This window comes from Corvus kubaryi, unplaced genomic scaffold, assembly GCF_017639235.1.
Source record: "Corvus kubaryi isolate FWS band 111438036 unplaced genomic scaffold, C.kubaryi_AGA036_p1.0 split3-73, whole genome shotgun sequence".
Lineage (NCBI taxonomy): Eukaryota > Metazoa > Chordata > Aves > Passeriformes > Corvidae > Corvus > Corvus kubaryi.
In genome coordinates this window covers 5,582,339-5,604,934 of record NW_024582091.1, presented here as the reverse complement: position 1 = coordinate 5,604,934, position 22,596 = coordinate 5,582,339, and the positions used below count along the sequence as shown (strand labels likewise).

General features: G+C 39.8%; 1 protein-coding gene across 18 annotated transcripts in view; it reads left to right on the top strand.

The window, feature by feature from the left end:
* Positions 1-22,596, top strand: part of DST (dystonin) — a 293,815-nt gene that overhangs the window by 67,175 nt on the left and 204,044 nt on the right. For 17 of the 18 annotated variants that reach the window (XM_042016274.1, XM_042016275.1, XM_042016296.1 and 14 more), the window contains one exon: positions 21,427-21,488. In XM_042016274.1, coding sequence (XP_041872208.1) covers positions 21,427-21,488 — 62 coding nt within the window. Of the gene's footprint in view, positions 1-18,805; positions 18,899-21,426; positions 21,489-22,596 lie in introns of those variants that run through there. The other variant, XM_042016276.1, reaches the window with a different exon arrangement.

Sequence of the window (22,596 nt, the reverse complement as noted above, 5' to 3'; positions counted from 1 at the left end):
CTCCCCCAGCTCTGTGTGTCCCAGTCCATCCTATGGGGGCTCCCCCATGTGCGCACGGTCTAGGCCCCATGGCAGGTTCTGCCCCAGCACTTGCACAACAGGGCCAGTCTCCAGCTCCCTGTGCCCTGCACCCAGGTGCTGCTGGCTCCAGCTGTGCCCTGACAGGAGGAAAGTTAAAAAAAATGCAATCCAGAACCTCTCCCTCAGATTTCTTTTCTTTGGAAGCCAGTTCAGCTGCAGCATTGTTGGACAGCCAAAGACATACACAGAAATGCTGCAGTAGTCACCTAGATTTCTCTTAATTTTGCTCAAGGTGGATTTGATTGTTTAATTGGTCCCTGTCCTTTCTCATGCCCCTTCTGGGCAGCAAGATAAAATATTTCTTCTTCTTGGACTACTTCAACCAGAACATGTTTCCATTTGTTTTAATTTCTTCTGCCAGGTGCTATCTGTCTTACAGCTGCAGTGAGACAAAGTAACTTTAACCTTTTACTCTGTCTTGCCTGGTTTGTTGACCCCATCACTCCTGGAACCCCAGTAGTGCTGTTGCCTTTTCCTCTGTTCTGCCTTGAGCTGGAGATGGGCCTTGACAGGCTACTGGATGAGCTGTGCTGCAGATACTGTGTATCAGCACAGTGCTAATTAATACTTCTCTGATGGTGAGAACCAGAGGGAGCAATGGCAGAAGCCTTCCCTTAATGAAGGCTGTTTTCATGGCTAGAAAAGTTCAAGAGAACTATAACTTCTGTTTACAGGTGCATGTGCAGAACAAAAGCTGTTGAAAAAGGCAAAAAGAATGGTATTATCAATTTCAAGAGTTTTGAAAGGAAAAAGCTGACTTTGGAGAAAGATTTTTGACTTGGGTAGGGAGAGCAGGCCCTAGTCTCTTACTGGACTAGTTTAATATTTTTTCCTCAGTTTTAAGTTAAAAGACTGTATAATTACAAACCAAGAGCCCTTGCCTTGGAATAGGAATTGGTAGTATGAAAGTTGCAGCTCCAAGTTAAAAATTTCAGCAAATCTTTACAGTTAGATCTGACCAAAAGTCTGAGTGTGTCTTTAAAACAATCTAGGTAAGTGTTAATAATACTTGTTAAAATTTAACTGCAGGATTTAAATAAAGGGCTTGTCTGCACAACTTCCAAGATTCCTTGGGTGGAGGGGGCTGGCTCCAGAAGAATATTTATTTTCATTGATCTTAGTCTGCTATTATCTAGTTTGTCTGTACAATCAGTTTAAACTGGAATATATGGTGATGGTATTCATCAGGTTAGGTGAGTTAGTTTAAAATATTTTTAAAATTTGCCTTATTTCTTGACTGCTTCTGGAACTGGTGTGCCCTCTTTCCAATGTATTCTGAGGTTGTGAGAATTGGGCGTGTCACTAAAAAAACCAGAAATTTTGGAAGTTGCAAATTTTAAACAGTTATGGCAAAGGTCTCAGAATGGTAAGCAAGGCTTGTTCTAGGAGCTAGTTCAGAGGAATTGTACATGACTCTGAGTCAGTGTGGACCTTGTAGAAACCTTCTGTACGAATGAGGATGGGTGTATGGCTGAGCTGCAGATTTTTGTCTCAGTTACTTCCCAAACCAGTTGAATTTTTTTTTCTGTTCATGGGTCTTGCACCATAGTTACTAGAGTGATAAAATCCTGTGCTAAAATTAGTATTGGAAGGAGAGGTTCTTTGGAAAAAAGGGCTTTGCTGTTTCCTTCTGGAATTGCATTTCTCTTCTATAAGCCCATTGCATAACAAACATAACAACCTGGAGTTTTATTTTTATTATATATATGCATACATTAATTATATATTAATTTTTATTACATAAAACTATTTGTAAAACTATAGTTTTACAAATATGTATATAGGCTCTTGGGCAGACGTGTTACTTCATCTTGCTTTGCTTTCTGCATTCTTTGCTGATGGACTGGGTGGTAAAAAGTACAGATAGAGCTGGAAGATTATTTTCACTTACTTCCTTTAAACTTTTCTCGGGGGGGTGCTTTAGTTTAAAACAGTTTTTGAAGAAGTGCAGGCTAAAGATGGAAAAAAAAGGTTTGCAATAGGTGCCTGTTCCTGTATTTTTTTGAGTACTTTGCACTATGGAAGACAGTCACTACCACAGTACCAATAAACTAACAAAGGAATGGAATAAAATATGTTCTTTTTCCTGTCTTTTGTCTTCTAACCTTCTATCGCCTCACTTAACTGCATGAAGACAGAAGAGTGAAGTACAGTTCACACTGTACTGCAGACGCACATCCCAGGGAAGTGGTGGGGGCAGATGCAGCCAAGTTCACCATCAGAGCACACTGACACCCTACAGGCATGAACAGAGGGCTCAGTGACTGTAGGAAAGTGACATGAATAGCTTTGGTGCCTTTATTCTGTTTCATATAAAACCACTCAGTTTTAACCACCTATTTATTTAGGTGTGTTCAATGCAAGTTAGAGGTTTTCCAGTGTACTCACAAAATACTGTGAGAACATTTAATGTCTCCACTCCTCCGCTGGACTGGCGGTTTCCTAAATATGTAGAGCTGAGGACCAGTGGGCATGTTACTGCTTTTCATTTATCATCACTTTATTTCTGTTTTAAATTTCAGATTTTTGTTTATTTTCAAGGGATTTATTTTGAAAGCGGGTGTGTTTATGTATTTGTCATGTTTCTTTCTGAAGATGTCTAAGCAAGCCACTTTGAACAGGGCATGAGCTTCTATTTGCTGTTGGTAACCATGACTCATCTGTGTTATTTTTAACGCTGTAACCATGAATTTATTTTTTCTTAAGCGATTCTGATTGTTTTTCCTACAGTTCAGGTTGGATTTTTTTGGCTACCATAAATCAATTTGTAAACCTAGGTTATATATCTGTAACACAGCAAGCTATCTAGAAGTGAATATTTTAACACTCACTATTGTGTTGTAACTGGAGCTGTTAATGTAGGGTGACATTCTTGCCCCTTATTAGTCAGTGGGCTTTGTGCAGCTGTTCTGGATGGCATTTAGGGAGACAAGATCCATCACACCTACAGTTCCTGTAGAGTCCTTGAAAATGAGGAATGTCTCTGCCGCAGGCTGTATGATTTTTAAAAAAAGAAAAGTGTCCTTGAAAATCATGGACATAATTACGCTTGTAAACACATCCAGAGTCCTGCTGATTTGGTTCAGCCAGTCCAGTGAAGATGTAAAGGAAAGAATTAAATACAGACTTGGGTTCTTTTTTGTTTGTTTTAACTTCCTAAGGAACATTGTCCCAGCCAATCTTAAAAAAATTTTTCCCTCATATGTAATCGTATTTTCTTAGAAGCCAGAACTTGTGCTGTGACTACCATTCTAAGTAATGCTTTGCAAAATCCTGGTTTCCTTAATAACCTTCTTCTCCCTCCATAACAATTTCATGCATGTGTCCCTCAGAGATATTGGAGGCAATCCTCAGCACTGTGTGAGGATTGTCCAAGGAAATACTGATCTGCCTGTGAGACTGGACTCTGATACAGCTTTAACCTTTGTAATGTTAATAAATTTTGTATTTTTTGCTTTTTTTTTGGTGGTGAGCCATTAGCCTATAAAATGTTTGCCTCTGCAAAGACGGTGGTACCAGGCCTGCCTGTTAGACAGCTTTTTGCATTCTTTACCTTTTGATTGCTGATATTCAGTAATCTTTACTCCTCTAGTCATAAAAATACAGTGTTTAAAATACACCTTCTAGCACAAGTGTCCTGCACTTTTGCTTGAAAGATCTTGTCCTGCTGACTGGTTTCTAAGTCATGGACTGCTGCTGCAGCATCCACCCCGGTTACTCCTTGTTTCAGGCTTATGGTCTGCACAACTCTGGATCTAGTATTTTTTTTTTTTCATGAGACTCACAGAAATTGATATTCCTCATAGTATTTTATAGATAATAAATATGTAGTCCCATTGTGTTATGGGGACAGTTTCAGAAGTTCTGTGTTGGGACTTTGCTGTCTGTGGTTCATGGAGCATCGTTGCCTGAAGATAAGTTTCGTTCATACCTTCTTCATTGTTATTAGTAGAAAATATTGCCTATTTTCAGGGGGATCATTTAATCAGGCCTGCTGTTTGTTTGTAGCTGTACCTTACACAAAAGAACACAATTTTCATGAGGTTGAATTTGCTGCAGCAAGTGTAAAACAATCCTGGTGTGTAGAACAAGCTGGTTGTTGACAAAATCCTATGGAACTGTAAATAAATTTCTCTTCACCCCAAGTTGTAGGTGCACCACTACTACCCTACTGTAAGATCAAGTATTTCATATCTTATCAGCATCTTGTGACTAGGCAGACTTTTATCTTATTTCATTACAGTAATTTCAGACAGTAATTAATTTGATCCTTTTATTTCAGGCAGTAACTATTTCAGGCTTACAAGCCAAACTTTGGACTCTTAGCTTTTGGAGAAAAAAGCTCCTCCTTTTAAAGGACTGGGACATTTATAGAGACTCTTAAGTGGCATCTCACCTCACTTCTACTTAAGGTAGTGTGGGTAATGCAGCAGTTCAGATAGGGAGCTTACTGCTCAGTGGTTAACCTATGGGACCAGGTGCCATAACCTGACCTCCTTTACACCCTTTCATATTCCCTCTGGCTGGACTGGCCATGGCCTTGCCTGCAAGCTGCAAAACAACTATTTTGGCCTGACAAACTCTGTTTGGGGTGTTTTTTATATGTGTCATTGCATAAGTAAGACAAGACTTTGATTTGTCCTTAATACTGTGGTGAACATACAAGAGAGATAAACCAGGCCTGTTTTACCCAGTCCTTGGGCTGTTAGCCTTCATGGAAGTTTGCTCTTGGTTTCAGGAGCGTGGTTCTGGCTCTGCCACAGTGGGCAACTTTGTCCATCCATCTGTTGTAGGGATGTTTTTCCTTCTTATTTGAATAAGAGCAGTGTAAGTGAGAAGGCAAAATCTCCCCTGTGACTGAACACGGTTCAGTTTCCTTTTGCATGATGGCTGCTGTGGGCTCTTCTGGGAGCCTCTTTTGTCCTCCATGGTCATTGCTGTCACCTGGTCTCCTTTCCTCAGTTTTGTGACACAACTTTGTGTGTCAGGAGCACTCCTTGACCTGGTGCTTGGCTGGCGCCTGTTGGGGGGAGCTAACCAAAGCTCATGGGGTTCATGATCGTTCTTTCTTAGCATATGATTTCTGCTTTTAGGCTGTCAAATCCCTGTGCATAAAAGCACTGTTAATTCTATATTGCAATAATAATAAAAAGCTATTAGAACAACATCCATTTATAGCCCAGTAATATTTTCAAAGACTAAAAATATATCCTAACTTGGATGGAGAGTGAAGTTTTGTTCTGGCAACCCCAGTGGTGGTAATCAATCCCTCTGCCTGAGACAGGCAGGTGGCATGTCACTCAACTTGCCTCCCTTACTGTCATCCTTCTTCTGTTGGCTTCTGTTCCCTGTCTTCGCGTACGTTAGACTTCTTAAGGTTATATTTCATGATGTGTCAGGTTTGGTTATAATTTTTAGATCTTGTGATTCTTTCATCTTTAAATGAAAGAAAATAAGAACAATTGCACTGTGTTCCTGCTCCTTAACTTTTTCTGTAAATAAGTAAATATTGCAAATATTATATTTAAATAACAGATGTGTAAAATCCATAATTTAGCTGTGATTTTACCTGTGACTATTTTGCTTATTTCCAGAGAATATTTTGCCACATTCAGAGCTTTGTATTAACTTTGCTTTTTAAAATCCTTCTTCACCTTGTTTGACTTCAGTGACTAAGCTGAAACAACTAACTGCACTCTCCTGCCTTCCTTGCTTTTGTTGCTCTCTTTGGTTGTTCCAGTGGCTTCTCCTTGAATCGGGTCCTCCTTGTTCTTATTTTCCTTTCTCCTTTGACATTGTGATGGCTCCTTGGTGGTCCTACCTCCCATTCAGAATTTCTGGACAGTCTGATTCATCCTAGTGACAGCTGTAGTGAAGATGATTCAGAACTCCCTGTGTATTGATCCACAAACTTCTGCATGTTCAATCATCTTTCCCTTTTTTTTTTTTTCTTCTTCTTTGTGTGTGTGTGACTGTTGAGAGCACTTACCAGCCTCTAAGGCTGAAACATGTGACTCTTCTCTTGAGCTCTTATTCTGAGGCTACAGAGTGGTTCTGGAAGCTTGCCTTTCTTTCTGTGCATGCAGCATAAACTTCCCTCCAGAGAGGTCTGAGTCCTGTACTGACTGCCACATTATAGTCTCCAGGTGCTAAGCTTAACCAGTCATTTCAACACTCATTTTTACTGAAATCATTATCTTTGTATATTGCTGCCCTGGAATCCTCTTCTTCCACTACTTAATGTAATAGCTTCTTGTCTTTATCTCCAGTACCACTCACAGCTCTCTCTGCTGTATCATTTCTCATTCCTTAAATTTTTGTGTTCTTCAGACAGTACCATTTTCAAAACTCCCTTTGCCTGTAGTTCTTGGGTTTGTTCTTTATCAGCTGCTGTTTATGCATGGCAATGAATTCTCAGAACTGAGCTTTTCATCTCCTTTGAAACCTTAAAATCTCCATCTGTGGTGACACTTCTCTTACCTACTAGACAGCATGGAGCTGTTATTCACAGGAAGTTATCAGAGGTCCATGGGGGAGTTTAGGTGTCCCAAACTCCAGGGGATCAGAAGAGCAAAGGTGTCCCAGCTCCTTGAGTGCTGCCTTGGCGCCTTGCACTGCACAGTAAAATCCCTGGCTGTGGTGGTGCAGTTAGATGGGAAGGTGCATTTAGGTGGTTAGAGTAAATTTAATGAAGAAACAGGGACCTGTACTCATATAATCCTGAAGCCCCACTGACCCCTTGTTCAATAACCTTTGGTACTATCTCAGGACTGATAAATTTTGCATCATAATGGATGATTCAAATGGTACTGTATCTTCTTAATCTATCCAGCCATGAGTATGGGAAGGAAATGGTTAATTGAATAAAATATGCCATTTTAATTGGGTGCTTATGTGTGGAAATTCACTTTCAGAGTGTTAATTATTTCAGGATCATTTGTATCTAATTAATTAGCACTATTATTCCTTTTTCTATCCTGCGTTCACAGCTCTTACATTAACTTAATTGTACCAGCATAGCCACACAGAGAAATTGTGGTTTGCCTCTTTTACTCATGTAGGTGGGTTGTTTGTTTCATTAAAAACAGAAAATTTGTGATTATATTGAACTTTCACAGCTCTCTGTTAAGTTAAAGGCAGAAATACATTTTCATACACACTGTGAATATGTATAGTAAGTCTGAATTAAATGGGGAGATGCAGAAATTGGATAAATGCTCAGCAAATTTGCATGCTCTCTGAAATCTAGAATAAGAATTTAAGGTGGAAAAGATAATTTGATGATCAGGGCCACCTGCCTGCCCAGGTAGACTTTCCTCCTTAGCATGCTGTTTCCAGTCGCTTTCCATTGCTTTTCCAGATGGTTGTACAGCTGTATATGCTGTGTTGCAACTCTGTATTCAGTACAGCAGCGCTGTATGTGAAAAGCAGTCACATGTCAGTCTTTAATAATTTTCCCATTTTTCTACTAAAGATCACTTTGCACATCTCAGCATGACAGTTCAGTCAACTGGCTTCTCTTTACATGAATGAAAAAAATGCTTTGCTGATAAGTCTTTATGAAGTGGATTAAGACTGTAGGTATTCCCAGTGAAACAATATGCTCAAACCAGTTCAACTCAATGGAAGTATTTACTTTAGGTTTGTGTGGTAAACAAGAAAAACAGTCAATGAAATTTTCAAATTATTATATACTTGTGGTAAAAATAAAATGTGTTCTTTGGGTCAAATCTTTAGATTAAATTGGCTAGGATACATTTTATTTTAATATATTACTCTTTTTTTTAATGAGTTGACAATACATTCCTGGAAATCTGATAGTGGTTTCAAACCATGTGTGTGTTCTTTGTCTTCCTACAACACAGAAAACATCCTAGTAGTTATTTTTACATTTCTTTGTTGTGGAAGAGAATCTTTCATTGTTCGTGAAACTGAAGGGAGAACAACGGGTGAGTGTGCTGGTGGAGATGAATGAGGAGCAGTATCATATACATCCGTGGGGTAAACATCAGCTGGTGAGATTTTTTTTTTTTTAATGCTCAATGGTTTTGATTCTTGTTCCCATTATTTTGACATCCCATGCAAACCAAATTACTCTCCTTTAACATAAGTATATAAAAGAGTTTGAAGATCAGAGGAGGAAGAAAGACCTACTCATTTAGGCAAACCTAGTAGAACAGATCTCAGCTCGTATCCCTTCTTTTCAAGCTCTCGAGTCTGTTAGTGAGTATATTCATGTACTTTTTATGCTACATTAAAGTTTCATAGTCTTAGGTGATTCTGAAGAAATGGCCTGTGGACCATGCTGTTCAGAGGCTGTGTGTGTCACATGGAAACATTGCTGCTCTCCCTACAGTTCTGCTCTGCAGCAGTCTGGAGTTGGTACAGTCATGCAAGCACAGGGCTTGAAAGGCTGGCTGAACGGTTTTCAAAGGGAATGCTACTCTGGGTCTTCTTTTCTTCTCTCAGGACCTTTGCATGGGTTTCTTGGAACATATGCCACTGCTTTTTCTCCAAGGGAGAGTATAAAAAGCAAAGCAGAAGGATTTGATCAAAGGACAGAAATACCCTAAATCAGTGTAGATCTCTACTGGCGTCTGGGGATTTGGGGAAATGCCTGCAGTCTTCTTAGTGCAGTGATGCTTACTGCTGTGACCCGAGTTTGCACTGGATTGATGAAATAGGCTTTAGTCTCATAAGCCTTTGTTGTTTGGTTAGGCATGTCTTTCCAGTGTCAGATTTCTGTTAAAACTTGGATCACCATTTCAAAATATATAAGCTGTCATGTGGTGGTGTAGAAACCCATTTTTAATTTGTGTTAGAACTTCATTGATCACTTATGAAAAAAACCCCAAACAACCAAAAAACAACCACCAAATGTTATGATCTGATAAGTGAGGGCTGCCTGTGCCCAAATTAAGGTGAAAATGAGACTACATGCCGAAGTTAATAATACTGATTTTATTTAACAGTAAATGTGAGGTAGAGAGTTAGAAATAGAAAAGGGGGGGATGGGGAGAGAGAGAGATAATGACAGCAAGACGGATTAAGCAGAAGATAGTTACCACCCATGGATCCAGTGCCATCCGTTGGTCCTTCTTTACCCTGGGCTTCCTGCTGGTGGGGGTCCCAAGGTCATTCAAAACTTTCCATTGTTTATACATTTTAGTAAACAAAGGAGTTAATGCTTATTGGCTACACATTTCTCTTATTCCATTGGCTAATGTTAACTAGTCTCTTGCTTAGTCTTTCTGTTCTTTTGAGTTGGTGGATTGTGAGTCAGTGGTTGTGATTTTCCCACTGCAGGGATTACCTTTTATCCAGTCTGAGCTGACCAGCACTGTTGCTGAGTTGGCTTTCCTTGTGGCCCATAAATTCTGCCATTATCAGTGATACATTCTTCTGCCCCAGCTTTGTTTACCTCTCCCTAGGCCTGAGATAACACTTGGACAATAATACCACCTTTCTTACTGCAAGTTCCTGTCACAATGGCTTAACTTACAGTCCAAGTTTCAGGTATCCAGTGGTGGTTGGTGGTCGCAGCGGCCGTCTGTCCTATCACTTGGGATGATCTTGCTTGGTGATAGGTGTATGAGCAGTTGCTTCTTCACACGGTTTGCCACAGTAGGAATTTTTGTCTGGGTGCATTACCCGGGTGCTAGCCATATCTCCTTCCACCAGGTGTGGAGCTGTCACTCTGTTCTGTGCTTATCTCATGGCAAAGTCCTTGTGTGGCATAACAGCGTCTGAGGCAGGCAGTTGTAATCCATACATCAAGCTCACAAACTTATTTTTTTTTTAAATTAGTTTAAATTCTGGTTGGAGAGGTAATTTAACATGGGGTGATGCAGCCATAAGTCAAGGGGTGCTACGATAGACTTTGCAGTACAAGGTAATGTCTGCTGAGTTTTTTGTTCGACTACTTACAGGCTTGTATGTGTCTTGGTAGGTGGATGTGACATTTTCACATGGGCCTTCTCTCTTATTTAAAAGGAAAAAGTCAAATAATACTGAAAACTGAATCGAATTGGAAACTGATTATTTTTGTGATATTTTTCCAGTACTGCTAGTTTCCATCTGTGCAGTTCTACTTCATTGGGCTCTTTGTAATAGTTAAACATGTGTCCTGCTATAGGGCTGGAGGGAGAGGTCTGCATAAAAGGAAATACTGTAGAAGGTCACTGAGCTTTGAGAGTTTTGTTCACAGGATATTGTGCTAATGCAGTACTTACCCAGGAGTGACACTCTGGGCACAAAAGAACTAGACATGGAGCTCTGCAGTGCTCCAGAGGACAAGAATGTTTTCTTATGTGACTTCAGTTAATCTGAATTGGTTAGTGATGTTTTTTAAAGGCCTAAATAAGAAAGTTGAATGCTCTATTGAATTCTTTTTTTCCTTCTTAGGTGGAACAGGCTTATTGATTCATTATTTCCTGGTGTATCTCCCGTGGCCTGCTTGTATCTCTTGTTGATTTCTTGTTTAATTCTTCAGCTATCAACTTTGAGTAGCTGGGACCCTTGTTTCATTTATGGTTCTAAATCTTTTGGAATGCTCATTGCTGGGACTGGGAGACACTAGAGGAAATGCTTTTTGAACTTAATTTCATGTCTCTCTTCTGATTAGTTTTGAAGTAGCTACTTAACCATTCCGAAGGGCTGACTGAGATTGTATGAATTTTGAAGTCATCCCTTGGGTTTCCTCTTGGTTTTGATGTATATGCACACACTGATATATAACAATGTTTCTTCCATACAGTTGTGGAAATCTGTGGGGTATGCCCAGCCGCTGCCCTGGAGGGACGACTGCTGAGATAAGGAGATTGAGCAATCTCCCAGCAGGACTCCCTGGAAAGGCAACCACTCCTTTGGGTCATGGTGAGGAAAGGTAGACCCGCAATCCTTTGGGAGACACTATGTAGATCATTTTGTAACCCATTGGTCTGTCCTAGACCCTCTGTAATCCATTGGTCCCCTTGCTGATCCCCTGTATCCCTATAAAAGCAAGATCAATGGGCCCCTGTGGCTCAGAGAGAGAGCTCGTCCCTGGCCTTCCCTTCGCCAGAGGGGACCCACAATAAAGCTACCTTCGTGCGGAACCAGCCACACGAGCCTTCTCGTCTCTCTCTCCGGTCTGGCTTGGCCTGGAGGCTGCCCTGCAGAGCTGAGCTGGAATCACGAGCTGATAATCACTAAAGAGCTGACAGCCTCTGCAAGGGCCCCTCTGCCAGCAGCTGAGAGGAAGACACCGGACCTCGGGAAGGCGATTCCTTTCGGGACCATCTCCCTGGACCGGTCATCTCTTCCTGGATCACAGCCTCGGACCCCATCACCAGCTGCAACAGAAATCCTTAAGTTACATTCCTGCAAATCATACCAGAAGTATAGCTCTTCTTTCCAGTATTTTAAGTTTTACATATTATCTTCTGCATGGGGTGGTAAAGCCAGGCAGGTCTGCAGTTTTAATGCAGTGTTTCAGGTGTAGGACAGCTGAATTCTTCATCATCTTCAAGCATAGACTCAAAGTAGTGGCAGAAAATGGTTCAAGTGAAATTTGAGTGCAGTTTCCTATTGAGCCAGATGGGTGTGCAATTAGCAAATTGTTGAATGTTTTCAGGACCGAAAGTGTTTATTTGCCGCCTGTTGTGGTTTCATGTTCATCTGCATTTGTAGGGTTGAGGTGTGGTGTGTTACAGAATATCACAAGCTTAAATGGTGAGCCAGTCATTCTTATAGTTTAGGGTTTTTTTGTGTGATTTTGTCTGCACATGGTCTTGATTTTGATTTTGGAGGTGGTCGTAGCTCTGTCAGAATGAATGCAAGTTAGATGATGGCTCATTCATCTGCACTTAGGATCAAACTCTGACCTCCAAAAATATCAAAAATACTTATTTTGTTTTTAGCAAACTTTAGAACACTATTCTGTGTTGTGCCTTCAGACTTCTTGTTTCAGCAAATACCTCTTGATGTCAGTTATGTCAGTCTGGGTTATGAATGTTGATGTTGACCAAACCCATCTGACATTCATGCTATCTTGCATGATCTGATGTACTTGGGAAGCAAATACTTTGGAAGCCAGGAAGGGTTTAGAGGGTTTAGCTACAGCAGTTGTTCATAAGCTGAAAAATATGTCTGTGGCCTGGTATGTGAATTCCTGGTCCCAGGTACAACTGGTTTACTACAGTTACTCCAAGTAAGTTGTTAAAGGATGTCCAGAGTCTGTCAGCAGGAGTGTGAGGTCTTCCATGTGTCCAGTAGGCAAGTGTACCCAAGCCACGTGGGCAGCTTGAGCTCCCTGGACTCCAGAGAACCCTTCTCCTCCTGGTTGACTATTGGAGTTCTTTCTGCTAGATCTGTATCTTACACAGACTCAGGGAACTGTGCTTATTTGTTGATTTATAGAATTGTGTCTTTTCTGTAAGAAAAAAACCATGAAGGGAAGCTGGAGGGGATGTTGCAGCTAATAGTATGATTTTATTGTTGAATCTGTATATGAGAACTCGATAAGACCATCTAATCATTTACCAGATTGTTGTGGGCATTAGAGTCTAAATGTTGGATTTGATTTTACAGCAAGGTAGCAACATATCTTTCAGACAGAGCACAGTATTTTGCAAAGCTTTGTACAAGAGCAAATAGAACAGTTTACATGTGACTAAGGACTTTTTTGATTTCATAAGTCTTTTGATTTCGTTCCAAGTATACTACTAACATATCAAAGCAATTAATTTCAGATTTTAATAGATGGACATATTAGTCAAACAGATTATCCTGATACCTAATTGTGAAGAATTGCAGCATTTCAAGGATGAGTGTTGTTCCAGATCACAACATTTAAACTTCTGTAATATTTTAAGTCTTCTCTCCATGAATTAATCTGCACTTTTGTTTAGTTCCTTCACTTGCAAGGCTGGGAAGCTGCTGAAATGGGTCACTGTTGGGTGAACAAACATGCAGCAAGTAAAGCACAGATGAAAAGACAGTATCTTTGGATTCTGTTTGCAGCTGTTACATTCAAGACAACTTCATTGGGAAGTCCACTTAAGTGATGACTGAATGTAATACAAAAAAAAATGCTGAAGTTTCCCAGTTCATATTCAGTCCTTGTAATTTTTATTATGTGTTTTCCTCCAACTTTTGTAAGACTTCCCAGTCTTTGATGCATTTGTCTGTTGTCAAATTTAGTTCACATTCAGCCTACAAATTACACTGCTCATTTCTTTAAAGAACGTTTTTTCTGAAAACATCTGCATTTTTATGGTTGAATGCATAGTCACAGAAATGATGTGGCAAGTAAAATTTCCAATACTATTTTGTAAAAGAGAAATAAAAATATTCTGTTTGAGAAATATGTCAGATTCTAAACATTTTTTATTTAATGAAAGCTGAACCTTAATGACATAGAAGCTAGTGGGGGCTTTACTTAGTGGAATTCAGCTGTTAACCTCACAATGAGGTCTGAGTTTGGTCTTATTGGACTGAAATTCCAGGAAAACCATATAATTTCTAGCTCATTCTTAGCTCTTAGTGTGTATAGTTCACAGTTTAATAAAAATAGAGCATGAAGGGGAATCAGAATTTAGAATAAATGGGCAAAACTTTTTATTCCAATTCATCTTTGTAATCGGACCAGCTGTATATGTGACCTTTCATCCCAATGTGTAAGAGATTTGATTGGTTTTCAGAGGAACTGAAACTGGAGAGAGACTTAAATTCTTCACAGGCTAACTGAAGCAACCAGACAAATTAGGAGAAGACCTAAACTGAAGTTTGTATTTCATTGCTATTTAAGTTAACAATGCAAAGCTTAGGCTAGGTGTAAATTTGAAATTCTTCCATAACTATGTGCATATCTGATGTGACATGACATGTAAAGTGAAGCTTCATAGAAGCTGATGATTTGCCTGTCAGGAGAATGCAGAAAAGGAGCCACTGTTTTGAAAGAACCTTGCCAAATCAGTGTGGACCTCATCAGAGGGCAGCGGTTGAGTGGGATACATTTTCTGGAAAAACACAGGATGGGTGATGCCAGTCGTCAAATTTCTGTTTGTGAGGGTAGCAGTTGACTGTGAGAAACATTGGGGAAGGCCAGTTTCACCTCACCAGTGTCCCCCTCTGACGACAGCTGGTAGTGAATGCCTTGGTAACAATACGAGAATGATCCAGTGGGACTTCTCCCATCCTTGGGTGGTCTGTGGTTAAAGACACTGCTAGCAGTGATGGAAACACCAGCACATAATGCAAGCTTTTCTTCAAGGGTTTAAACATAAATAAAAAATGTTTTGGATGTGAGCACTTTCCCTTAGGTTATTCTGGTTGCTGATGGAAACTTCACTTGCATAACCTAACTTTCCCTTTGGCACTGCATCAGTTGCAGATTTCAGGTATGTGGGAGTAACATAGTGAGAAAGTAGCTCCTTGTGCCTCGTATTTTTCTCTGAGAAGCTGCATGTGTATATACTCAGTGGCAGCATCTTTCATGCCTCTTTGTGTATGTGTGGACCACATAAGTGGTAGTTGAAGCTTCCCACCCCTAGGCCAGATGAGTAGGAGTTGAAGCTTGTCATGAAGGAGGAAGTGATGGAATTAGCAGAAAGTGGGAAAGAGAAATGAAATAATTTCACCTGAATGAAGAAGACTTTAAAGGTAGGGTTTAGGTTTTCATTATTTTTAAGTGAGCCTCAATTAAACAATACATTTCAAGAGTTTGTTGCCTTACTTATGAATGCCTAGCAGCATTCATTTTTGCTTGCATTTCTTAAACAGTAGGCTATATCCTACGTGTAAGGATCCTCTCTGTACTGCTTGTCTGCCCTGCTGCTTCCTGGGATTTTTTTTTTTGGGTCCTTCACCAGGATGAAACCCCATCATTATGTCTTACTTGAAATCTCTTATCCAGATTTCACTATCTAGACTCATTAAATATATGTATAATTATATATACAAATAGTTTTAATTCTTCCTTCTCACATGTGGGCCATGCCTCTCCGTTGCTCCATGCCCATACTTTTTTCTTCTATATTTAAACTGTGTACATTACCAGTCTGCCTCTGTTTATCCACTTATTTTGTATTTGTCTGACAAGGTGTCTATTCAGTCTTTCTAAAACCAAAAAAGTAATGCGATGTTGACTACAAGATGAGTTCTTACAAACTGCTAACATTATTCCCTAAGCTGTCCTGATACATGAATACCAACAGGGACATAAATGAAATACTGTGAGTTCTGATTTCATAAATCCAAGAGGAAGCTGATCAAATTAAAAAAAAATTACAGAGGGGGTAAAATATAAAATGTTGCTTTCAAGCTTGACAGATATCTCCTACTCATCAGCTGATTTAAAAATAGCACCATTATACATTAAAATGCATGAAGTATTCTTTTGAAATATAAAACATAAAGCACTATCTGTAGCAAAATATTCTCTGTTAGAGGAAACAAATGCCTGAGAAGAATCCAGATTCTCACATGAGCTTATTGTGAGAAAACAGACATATTTACCCAGGGCTCTAGAAGGTGAAGATAACAAGAACTTAGACATCCTTTAGCCAACAACCTAATTTTCATGACAAATACTAAATGTCCATTGCAATTCTAGTTCTCTGTTGCTTTAAGTGCTTAAGTATTTCACAGAGCTTTGGGTTTGGTCCTGGAACTATCACACTTAGACTCATTTATCTTGACTACTGTACTGGGGTTGATTATATAAAACCACCTAGCCCCTAGGTTTATTTTTTGAGAATTTTTTAGCATTTTTACAGGACCTTACCATAGCTTGATATTTTTACAGTAGGAAGGATATATATTTTTTTTTATTATGGGAAAAGCATTACTGAAGTATGTAAGATTTTACATGCCGTGTGTCTTAATGGAAGTTTGACACAACAGCACACAGTTCATAGCACTGGTCAGTTCTTGTACACTTTCATAATGGAATTTTACTTTATTTGCTCCTAAATTGATCTAGGTAAGGTTATAATTAAGAATACTCACTAAATATATGAAAGATAATTACCTGTCAGTAAGGTTATTTAGTCCTTCCCTATGGAAAAACCTGCAGTTTAACTTTTCAAACTAGCCTTGTTTGAACTGAGATTTTACCTTTCTGAAGACTCTTTCAGATGGTGATGGGTTTGTTGAATGTCCCCCAGTTCCTAATTAATGAGCAAGAATGAATATTTGATATAGACATGGGAGGCCTGTGAGAAGTTAAGCTCAAGTTTGGATGAGCACGAACCTCCAAGATAAGGCGTTTAAGCACAGACTGGAGAACTGGATTTGTTCCTGATTTCTTACATATTTTGTGATTCTGGGTAATGCCCTAAAACAAATGTTTTCCCAAGAGACCATACATTAATTATGCTCTATTTTCTGAGTGTGATGTTGGAGATTCCAGGGTCTAGCTTACAGAAGGAATGTTAGTAATGCCAGAGGAAAACCTATCACAAAATGAATTTTGTGTTCAGAGCTTGAAAAATGATGAATGAATTGGTGCTCCATATTCAACAAGAACATGAAATACATAATTGAATAACTGTTCCATAAGTGAATAGCATTTCTTCTACGTTATAGACATTAGTTTCCTAAAAACGTGCTAAACAATACAATATGTATTATAAATAGCAACAACATGTGTAGGAAAACTAGTGCATTTGTATATGAGTATAAATATAAGTGAGTTATATGAGTATTACATGAGTTTTCTTATATAAATATAGGAAAACCACCTATCAGGGCTTTTGTAAATACCTGGGCAAATGTAGAAAAACCTGTTGACTATCTGGACATTCATATGTGCAAACAAATATCAGCAGAGAAGCAAACATAACTTAGCAAGGCCAAAAGCTGCCTAAGAAAAGGAGATACCCTTTTCTAGGTTTGTCACTGGGTGTAGAAGCTCCAGACTTTGATATTGTCACCATTAGAATGAAGAAAGCAGCATAGAAATTGGCAGCTCATTTGGAGAATAAGGAGTTTGTATTCCTGCACTCATTTTGCATTTCCTTACGTCAGTGTGGAGATGAGTGCATTGTTCTGCTCATTCAAACTGGTGGTGTCTCGTGTGGTTGCTCAGAGAAGATTTCAGGTTTGTCTTCAGGTAGAGAGGAGCACTCAGTGGCTTCTGCGTGTGAGTCCCAACAACCCCAGGCAGAGCTACAGGCTGGGGGCAGCATGTCTGAAAAGCTGCCTGATGGAAAAGGACCTGGGGGTGCTGATCCACCGTGGCTGAACATGAGCCAGTGTGTGCCCAGGTGGCCAGGAAGGCCAGTGGCATCTTGGCTTATATCAGCAATAGTGTGGCCAGCAGGACCAGGGCTGTGATTGTCCCTTTGTACTCAGCACTCAAGTGTGGTGTCGAGTTCTGGGCCCCTCACTACAAGAAAGACATTGAGGGGCTGGAGTGAGTCCAGGGAAGGTCAATGGAGGTGGGGAAGGATCTGGAGCACAAATCCTGTAAGGAGCAGCTGAGGGAGCTGGGGTTGTGTAGCCCGGAGAAAAGGAAGCTCAGAGGGGATCTTATTGCTCTCTACAACTGCCTGAAAGGAGGTTGTAGCAAGGTAGAGTTGGTCCCTTCTCCCAAGCAACAAGTGACAGGACAAGAAGAAATGGCCTCAAGTTGTACCAGGGGAGGTTCAGGTTGGACATTTGGTGGAATTTCTTCACAGATAGGTTGTCAAACATTGGACCAGGCTGCCCAGGAAAGTAAATGAATCATTATCCCTGGAGGTATTTAAAAGACATGTACATGTAGCACTTAGGGGTGTGGTTTAGTGGTGGACTTGGCAGTTGTTTGTTAACTGTTGGCACTCCATGATGTTAAAGGTCTTCTCCAACCTAAACAGGTCTGTGATTCTCCCCAGGTGAGCACGGAAAAGGCATCAATGCTATGTGTCGCCTTTGGTGTAATCCTCTAAGTGAAATTGACTTCCAGAGAAACTGTCCTGAATTCCAGACACTTTGAGCCATGTAATTTTTTTAGGGGTTTGTGGAAGGGAGCATTGGTGTTAGAAGGATCTGGGTCCTGAATTTGTACTTAGAATTGAGGAATGACAAAAATGCACAGAAGGAGACCTTAGTTGCAGCAACTGTTTTTAAGTCCAAATATTCTAACCTGAAACATCTTTAGATGGCTTTGTGTTAAAGTGTAGGTTCATAAAGTAGTCTATTAAGACTTGGGGACATTTTACTGAGGTACTTTCCAGGCACATAAAGCGTAAGAGACTTTGAGTTTGTCTGATATGTCAGAATAATGTCCGCAGGTAAAAGCGGACAAGCTCAAGTTGATTAATTAGCCACAGAGCGTTTCTTGTGATGATCTACAGATCAGATTATCTAGGAATATGGGCTTTCTTGCTGCAACTCCTGCTTCACCTGCATTTTTAAATTACCTTGGTTTAATAAGAATTCTGGCTGCTGGGTTCAGGGTGACTCTTCTTTCCATGCTGCTCACTCCTGGTAGTGGAAAAAACCAGACTTCCTGGTTTGGAAAGCTCCACATTTGTACTCAAATGGGTATTAGTGCACCTAACATTCAAAAAACCCCCTCAAACACAGATCCCAATTTATTTCTCATTGTGAGGTAAGGCCAAAGGGCTCGCAGTTTTGCTTGCTCGGACAGCACATGGGCTGTTTGTTCCTGTTTTTTTTAAAAAAGGGGTGTTGCTACTCTCTGTCAGCCAGGAGAAGCCCTGGTCACTCCTTGGCTCTCCTTTCCCTGTAAAAAAAAGGAGCTCTGAAGTTTTGAAGGGCAGAATGAGACAGTGTGCTGAAGATGAAAAGGAGGAGAGTGCAGAGCTGGTGGGAATCATGTGCTGCATGGGTCAGTAACACAGCCCGGAGCTGGGCTGGCACGGCTGCCTGCGGGACAGGGCAGAGCTCTCTGGGGGGAAGCTTCTCTCAAGGGGCTTTCTATGGGTTTCCTTCCTTAGCTGGTGTTTATGTGGTCATTTGCCTGTTTTCTGCTTCATCTGGGGTGTTTCATTTAGCGTGTTCTGCTCTGAGCTCGAGCACGCTGAACACTGTGGCACTGTGTTTTTTCTCCTAGTGTGCATTTGCTTTTCTGGGAGCATTTGGTTTCTTTGATTTAAAATCACAGTTGTGGTGTTTTGGTGACTTTTTTCCCCCCTTTAATCCTGGTGTTTTTCACAATATGTCAGGTGTCAGCTTTCCTCTTATGCATTTGGGTCTGCAGTTATAGAATTTTTCTCTGAGTGCTGGTGTAGTGTGACATATATATATATATGTTTATAAAGGAACACAGATAGTAAGCATCAATTCTTCTATGTATGTTGCATTTTAGTTGAATATAGAGTGGAAATGAATAGTGACTTCGTATTCTAACAAGAGACAAGACAGTGAATTTTTCAACTTTTTTGTTTTTTAACTGTCATCAAAGTAACATTTCCTAAAATGTAAACTTCTGTGTACTTGGTCAAAACTAGATGAGGTTACCATAGGAAAAAAGACACATTGTACACATTCTAAAATTCTGCAGTTGAGAAACTTTGTGTTCTTTTTAAAACAGCTGCCCATAATTGAACAGTTAAAAGTGAAAGTGGAATTCTTTTATTTCTGAGATTTTTCTGTTCTCTACATTTACTAAATCAGAGCTTTCACCTTATTAGGATAAATAACTTATGTCAGAAGTGGTGTCTTGCTAGATGAAGGCTACGGAGAAATTTATATGTTGCAAAAGATTTTCTTATTCTGACAGTTTTTTTATTTTTCCCAATAGTACAGCTTTGTTCTTTAGTTTCTCTTTCTCCTCTTTATTTGGGTCTTCAAGTAGAATAAGAGACTGTAGAGCTGTGAAGTGGGAAAAAAAGCATGTGCCAGAAGCTTAGAATATCTTGAGTAGTGTGGAAAAAGCATTTAGAAGACAGCAACTATACAGAGCTGAACATACAAGTACACTGCACATACTGCCACAGCGAGCTGTGGCTATGAAAGTTTATAGGTGTGTTAGAAAGGACTGGAAAAAATAACAGAAAAAATGTATATATGACTATTAAATGCAAAGATATGAATGAGCATGTAGAAAGTCTGAGTCACATAAGAGGACTATGCAAAGGCTTCACAGGCTTTCACTTGTTTTGTTTTTGCTTTGTTTCCCAATACTTATTTCTCATTACTGTTAAGAACTGCATATGGTGCTCAGTTTGGCCTGGGATGGACTCTTGTATAATGTCATGCTGTTTTGAAAGACCCAAGTATCACACCAGAGACTTCAAAGTCCTTGAAAGACCTTTTGTGAATTTATTTTAATTGATTAATTGTTGTATTTGACCAACCAGACAACAGTATTTTTTAATGTAAAATACAGGATCTGGTTCAGTCTTTTAGTGATGGCAGTAGGTATATAGGGATCTTGTTTTGCTACCTGAGATCATTGCTCATTCTCAGCCACACTGCAAATAGCCTGAGTCAATGAAACAGCTGCAGTTGTGTTGTACAGGCTGAAGGGCTCTTGCTATTTTAGGCTTGCACAGGTGGTCCCAGTCCTAGAGCACTGTGACTCCTGCTCTGGGAGCTCCAGGCTGGTGACCGGGCTCTGTAGCAGTTGTACTGGCTGTGGCCCTGCACAGGTAGCTGGAGATAATTCTTGTGCTGGAGTGCTGGTTAGGTTTTCTGCAGTGTGGCTCGGTAGAATACATACTCCCTGCCCATAAGTGGGATGCTTTCTTACCCTGAGTCTATTGCTTTTATTATTTCTTCACAGTGTTTTGTGGGCAGTCATTGATGCAAACTGCCACGCCAGGGAGCAAACTGCTGGCAGTGGCTGGGTCCCATATCTGGGTTAGTGGACATCTCTGTTTATTTCATAGAGGGTTAAAAGAGAGTCCTTTCCCTGACTGAAGCTGTAACTAGTCCTGTGTGTTTGAACAAGGGTGCTATTCCAGATGAAAAGCATAATGAATGAAAAAGTTAGCTTTCATATTGTAACAGATTTGCTACTGCTAATACATTAGTAATAATTTGATTTTATAGACTATGAATAGCATTTATAGCTCTTAAAACTTTGCCATGACCTTTGCAGTACATTTTGAGTGCCAGTTGACTTCTCCTAGGCAGTTAGATTTTTATTAGTAGGCTACTGTCATACGTGAGGGGCTGTTGCCCTGAAGGAACTTACCTGGAGCTTCAAGAAACTGTTTCATATCATGTTGTGATGTACTGAAAAGAACAAAATTCTGTGCTATTATTTTGATTAGATATTTTTGAGCTTTTGCAGGCTATACCATTAAAAAAATTTATTAGAAAATTAATTTTATAAAGGTATTAATAAAAAAAATCTCCTGCATCATTTGTAGAGCTGTTAAAACATTTCTCTTTCCTTTTTACCTCTAGATGAGCGTGACAAAGTACAAAAGAAGACATTCACAAAATGGATAAATCAGCATCTCATGAAGGTCAGTTGTTATTTCTGTCATGTCTGGATGACTGGTAGCTACAGCAGTGATTGTGTCTTTTACTACATGTTTCATTTCAGGATGCAGCTGTGTTACATATAAAGAAGATCTTAAATTGTGAAGTTTATGCATGTGCTTTGTCTTTGAGGAGTCATGGGGGAGTTGAAATGCTGCCCAAGGTGATCTAATTGAGTACTTGAATTTGAAATTAAAATGAGTCAAGGTTTAAGAGACTTGATTTCTTTCTATAGGGCTTGGCTCATTTCTGGAATTAGTGTGTCATGGCTGTAGCACCACAGCTAAGGCAAATGAAAAAGAAAAATATTTGAAGTACCATGCTGAGGACAGGGGAATGACTTTGAGAGAGAGATCTCTAGATCATCCTGTGGCATCAATATGCTGCTCATGGATAAGAAATAGAGGCTTCCTAAGGGCAAAAGTCACTTTTCAATGGCTTTCTTTAGAATAGCAGTGAACTTTGCTTCAGGGACAAAGCATGTTATTTTAACGACATGTACAGATTTCAGTCAACAGAGAACTAAAAGCTGAGAGTTCACCTTCACTGCATGGCCCTTCAGTTCTAAATTTAATCTGCTGTTTCAGTGCCAGCTGTCTAGCGTAGACATTTCTCTGGAGAAACAGATTGTGTGGTTACTTGACATAACTTGCTTTGATATCCCCCCCACTCTGAGTTTGAATTCATGCAAGAGTCAAATAAAAATGTATCTGCAAACTGTCAGAGTTGAGATTTAATTAATGAGTGGAATGTTCAAATACTGTTGGGAAGATCTCCTTGTATTCATGTTTAGAGAAAACCAGAGTTTTTTAGGGAACAGCTTTATTATTTCTCTCTGTCTGTTGCCTGCTCTTGCAGGTATTTGAGAAATATTGGACGCTGAAACAGAAGAGAATTTCTACAGGGATGTGGATGTTTAAAATTACCTTTTTTTTTCACATCTTTTAAAATTTAGAAATGTATGGAGCTCTTGGAAACCAGGCTCAGAATTGAAGTGGGGGTCAATTTTGTCTTTAGCAAGAGACTTCTCTTGCAGAGGGATCTTTTGGTCCTTCTCACTATGACTGAGCCAGAAGGAGTGGTCCTGCCATC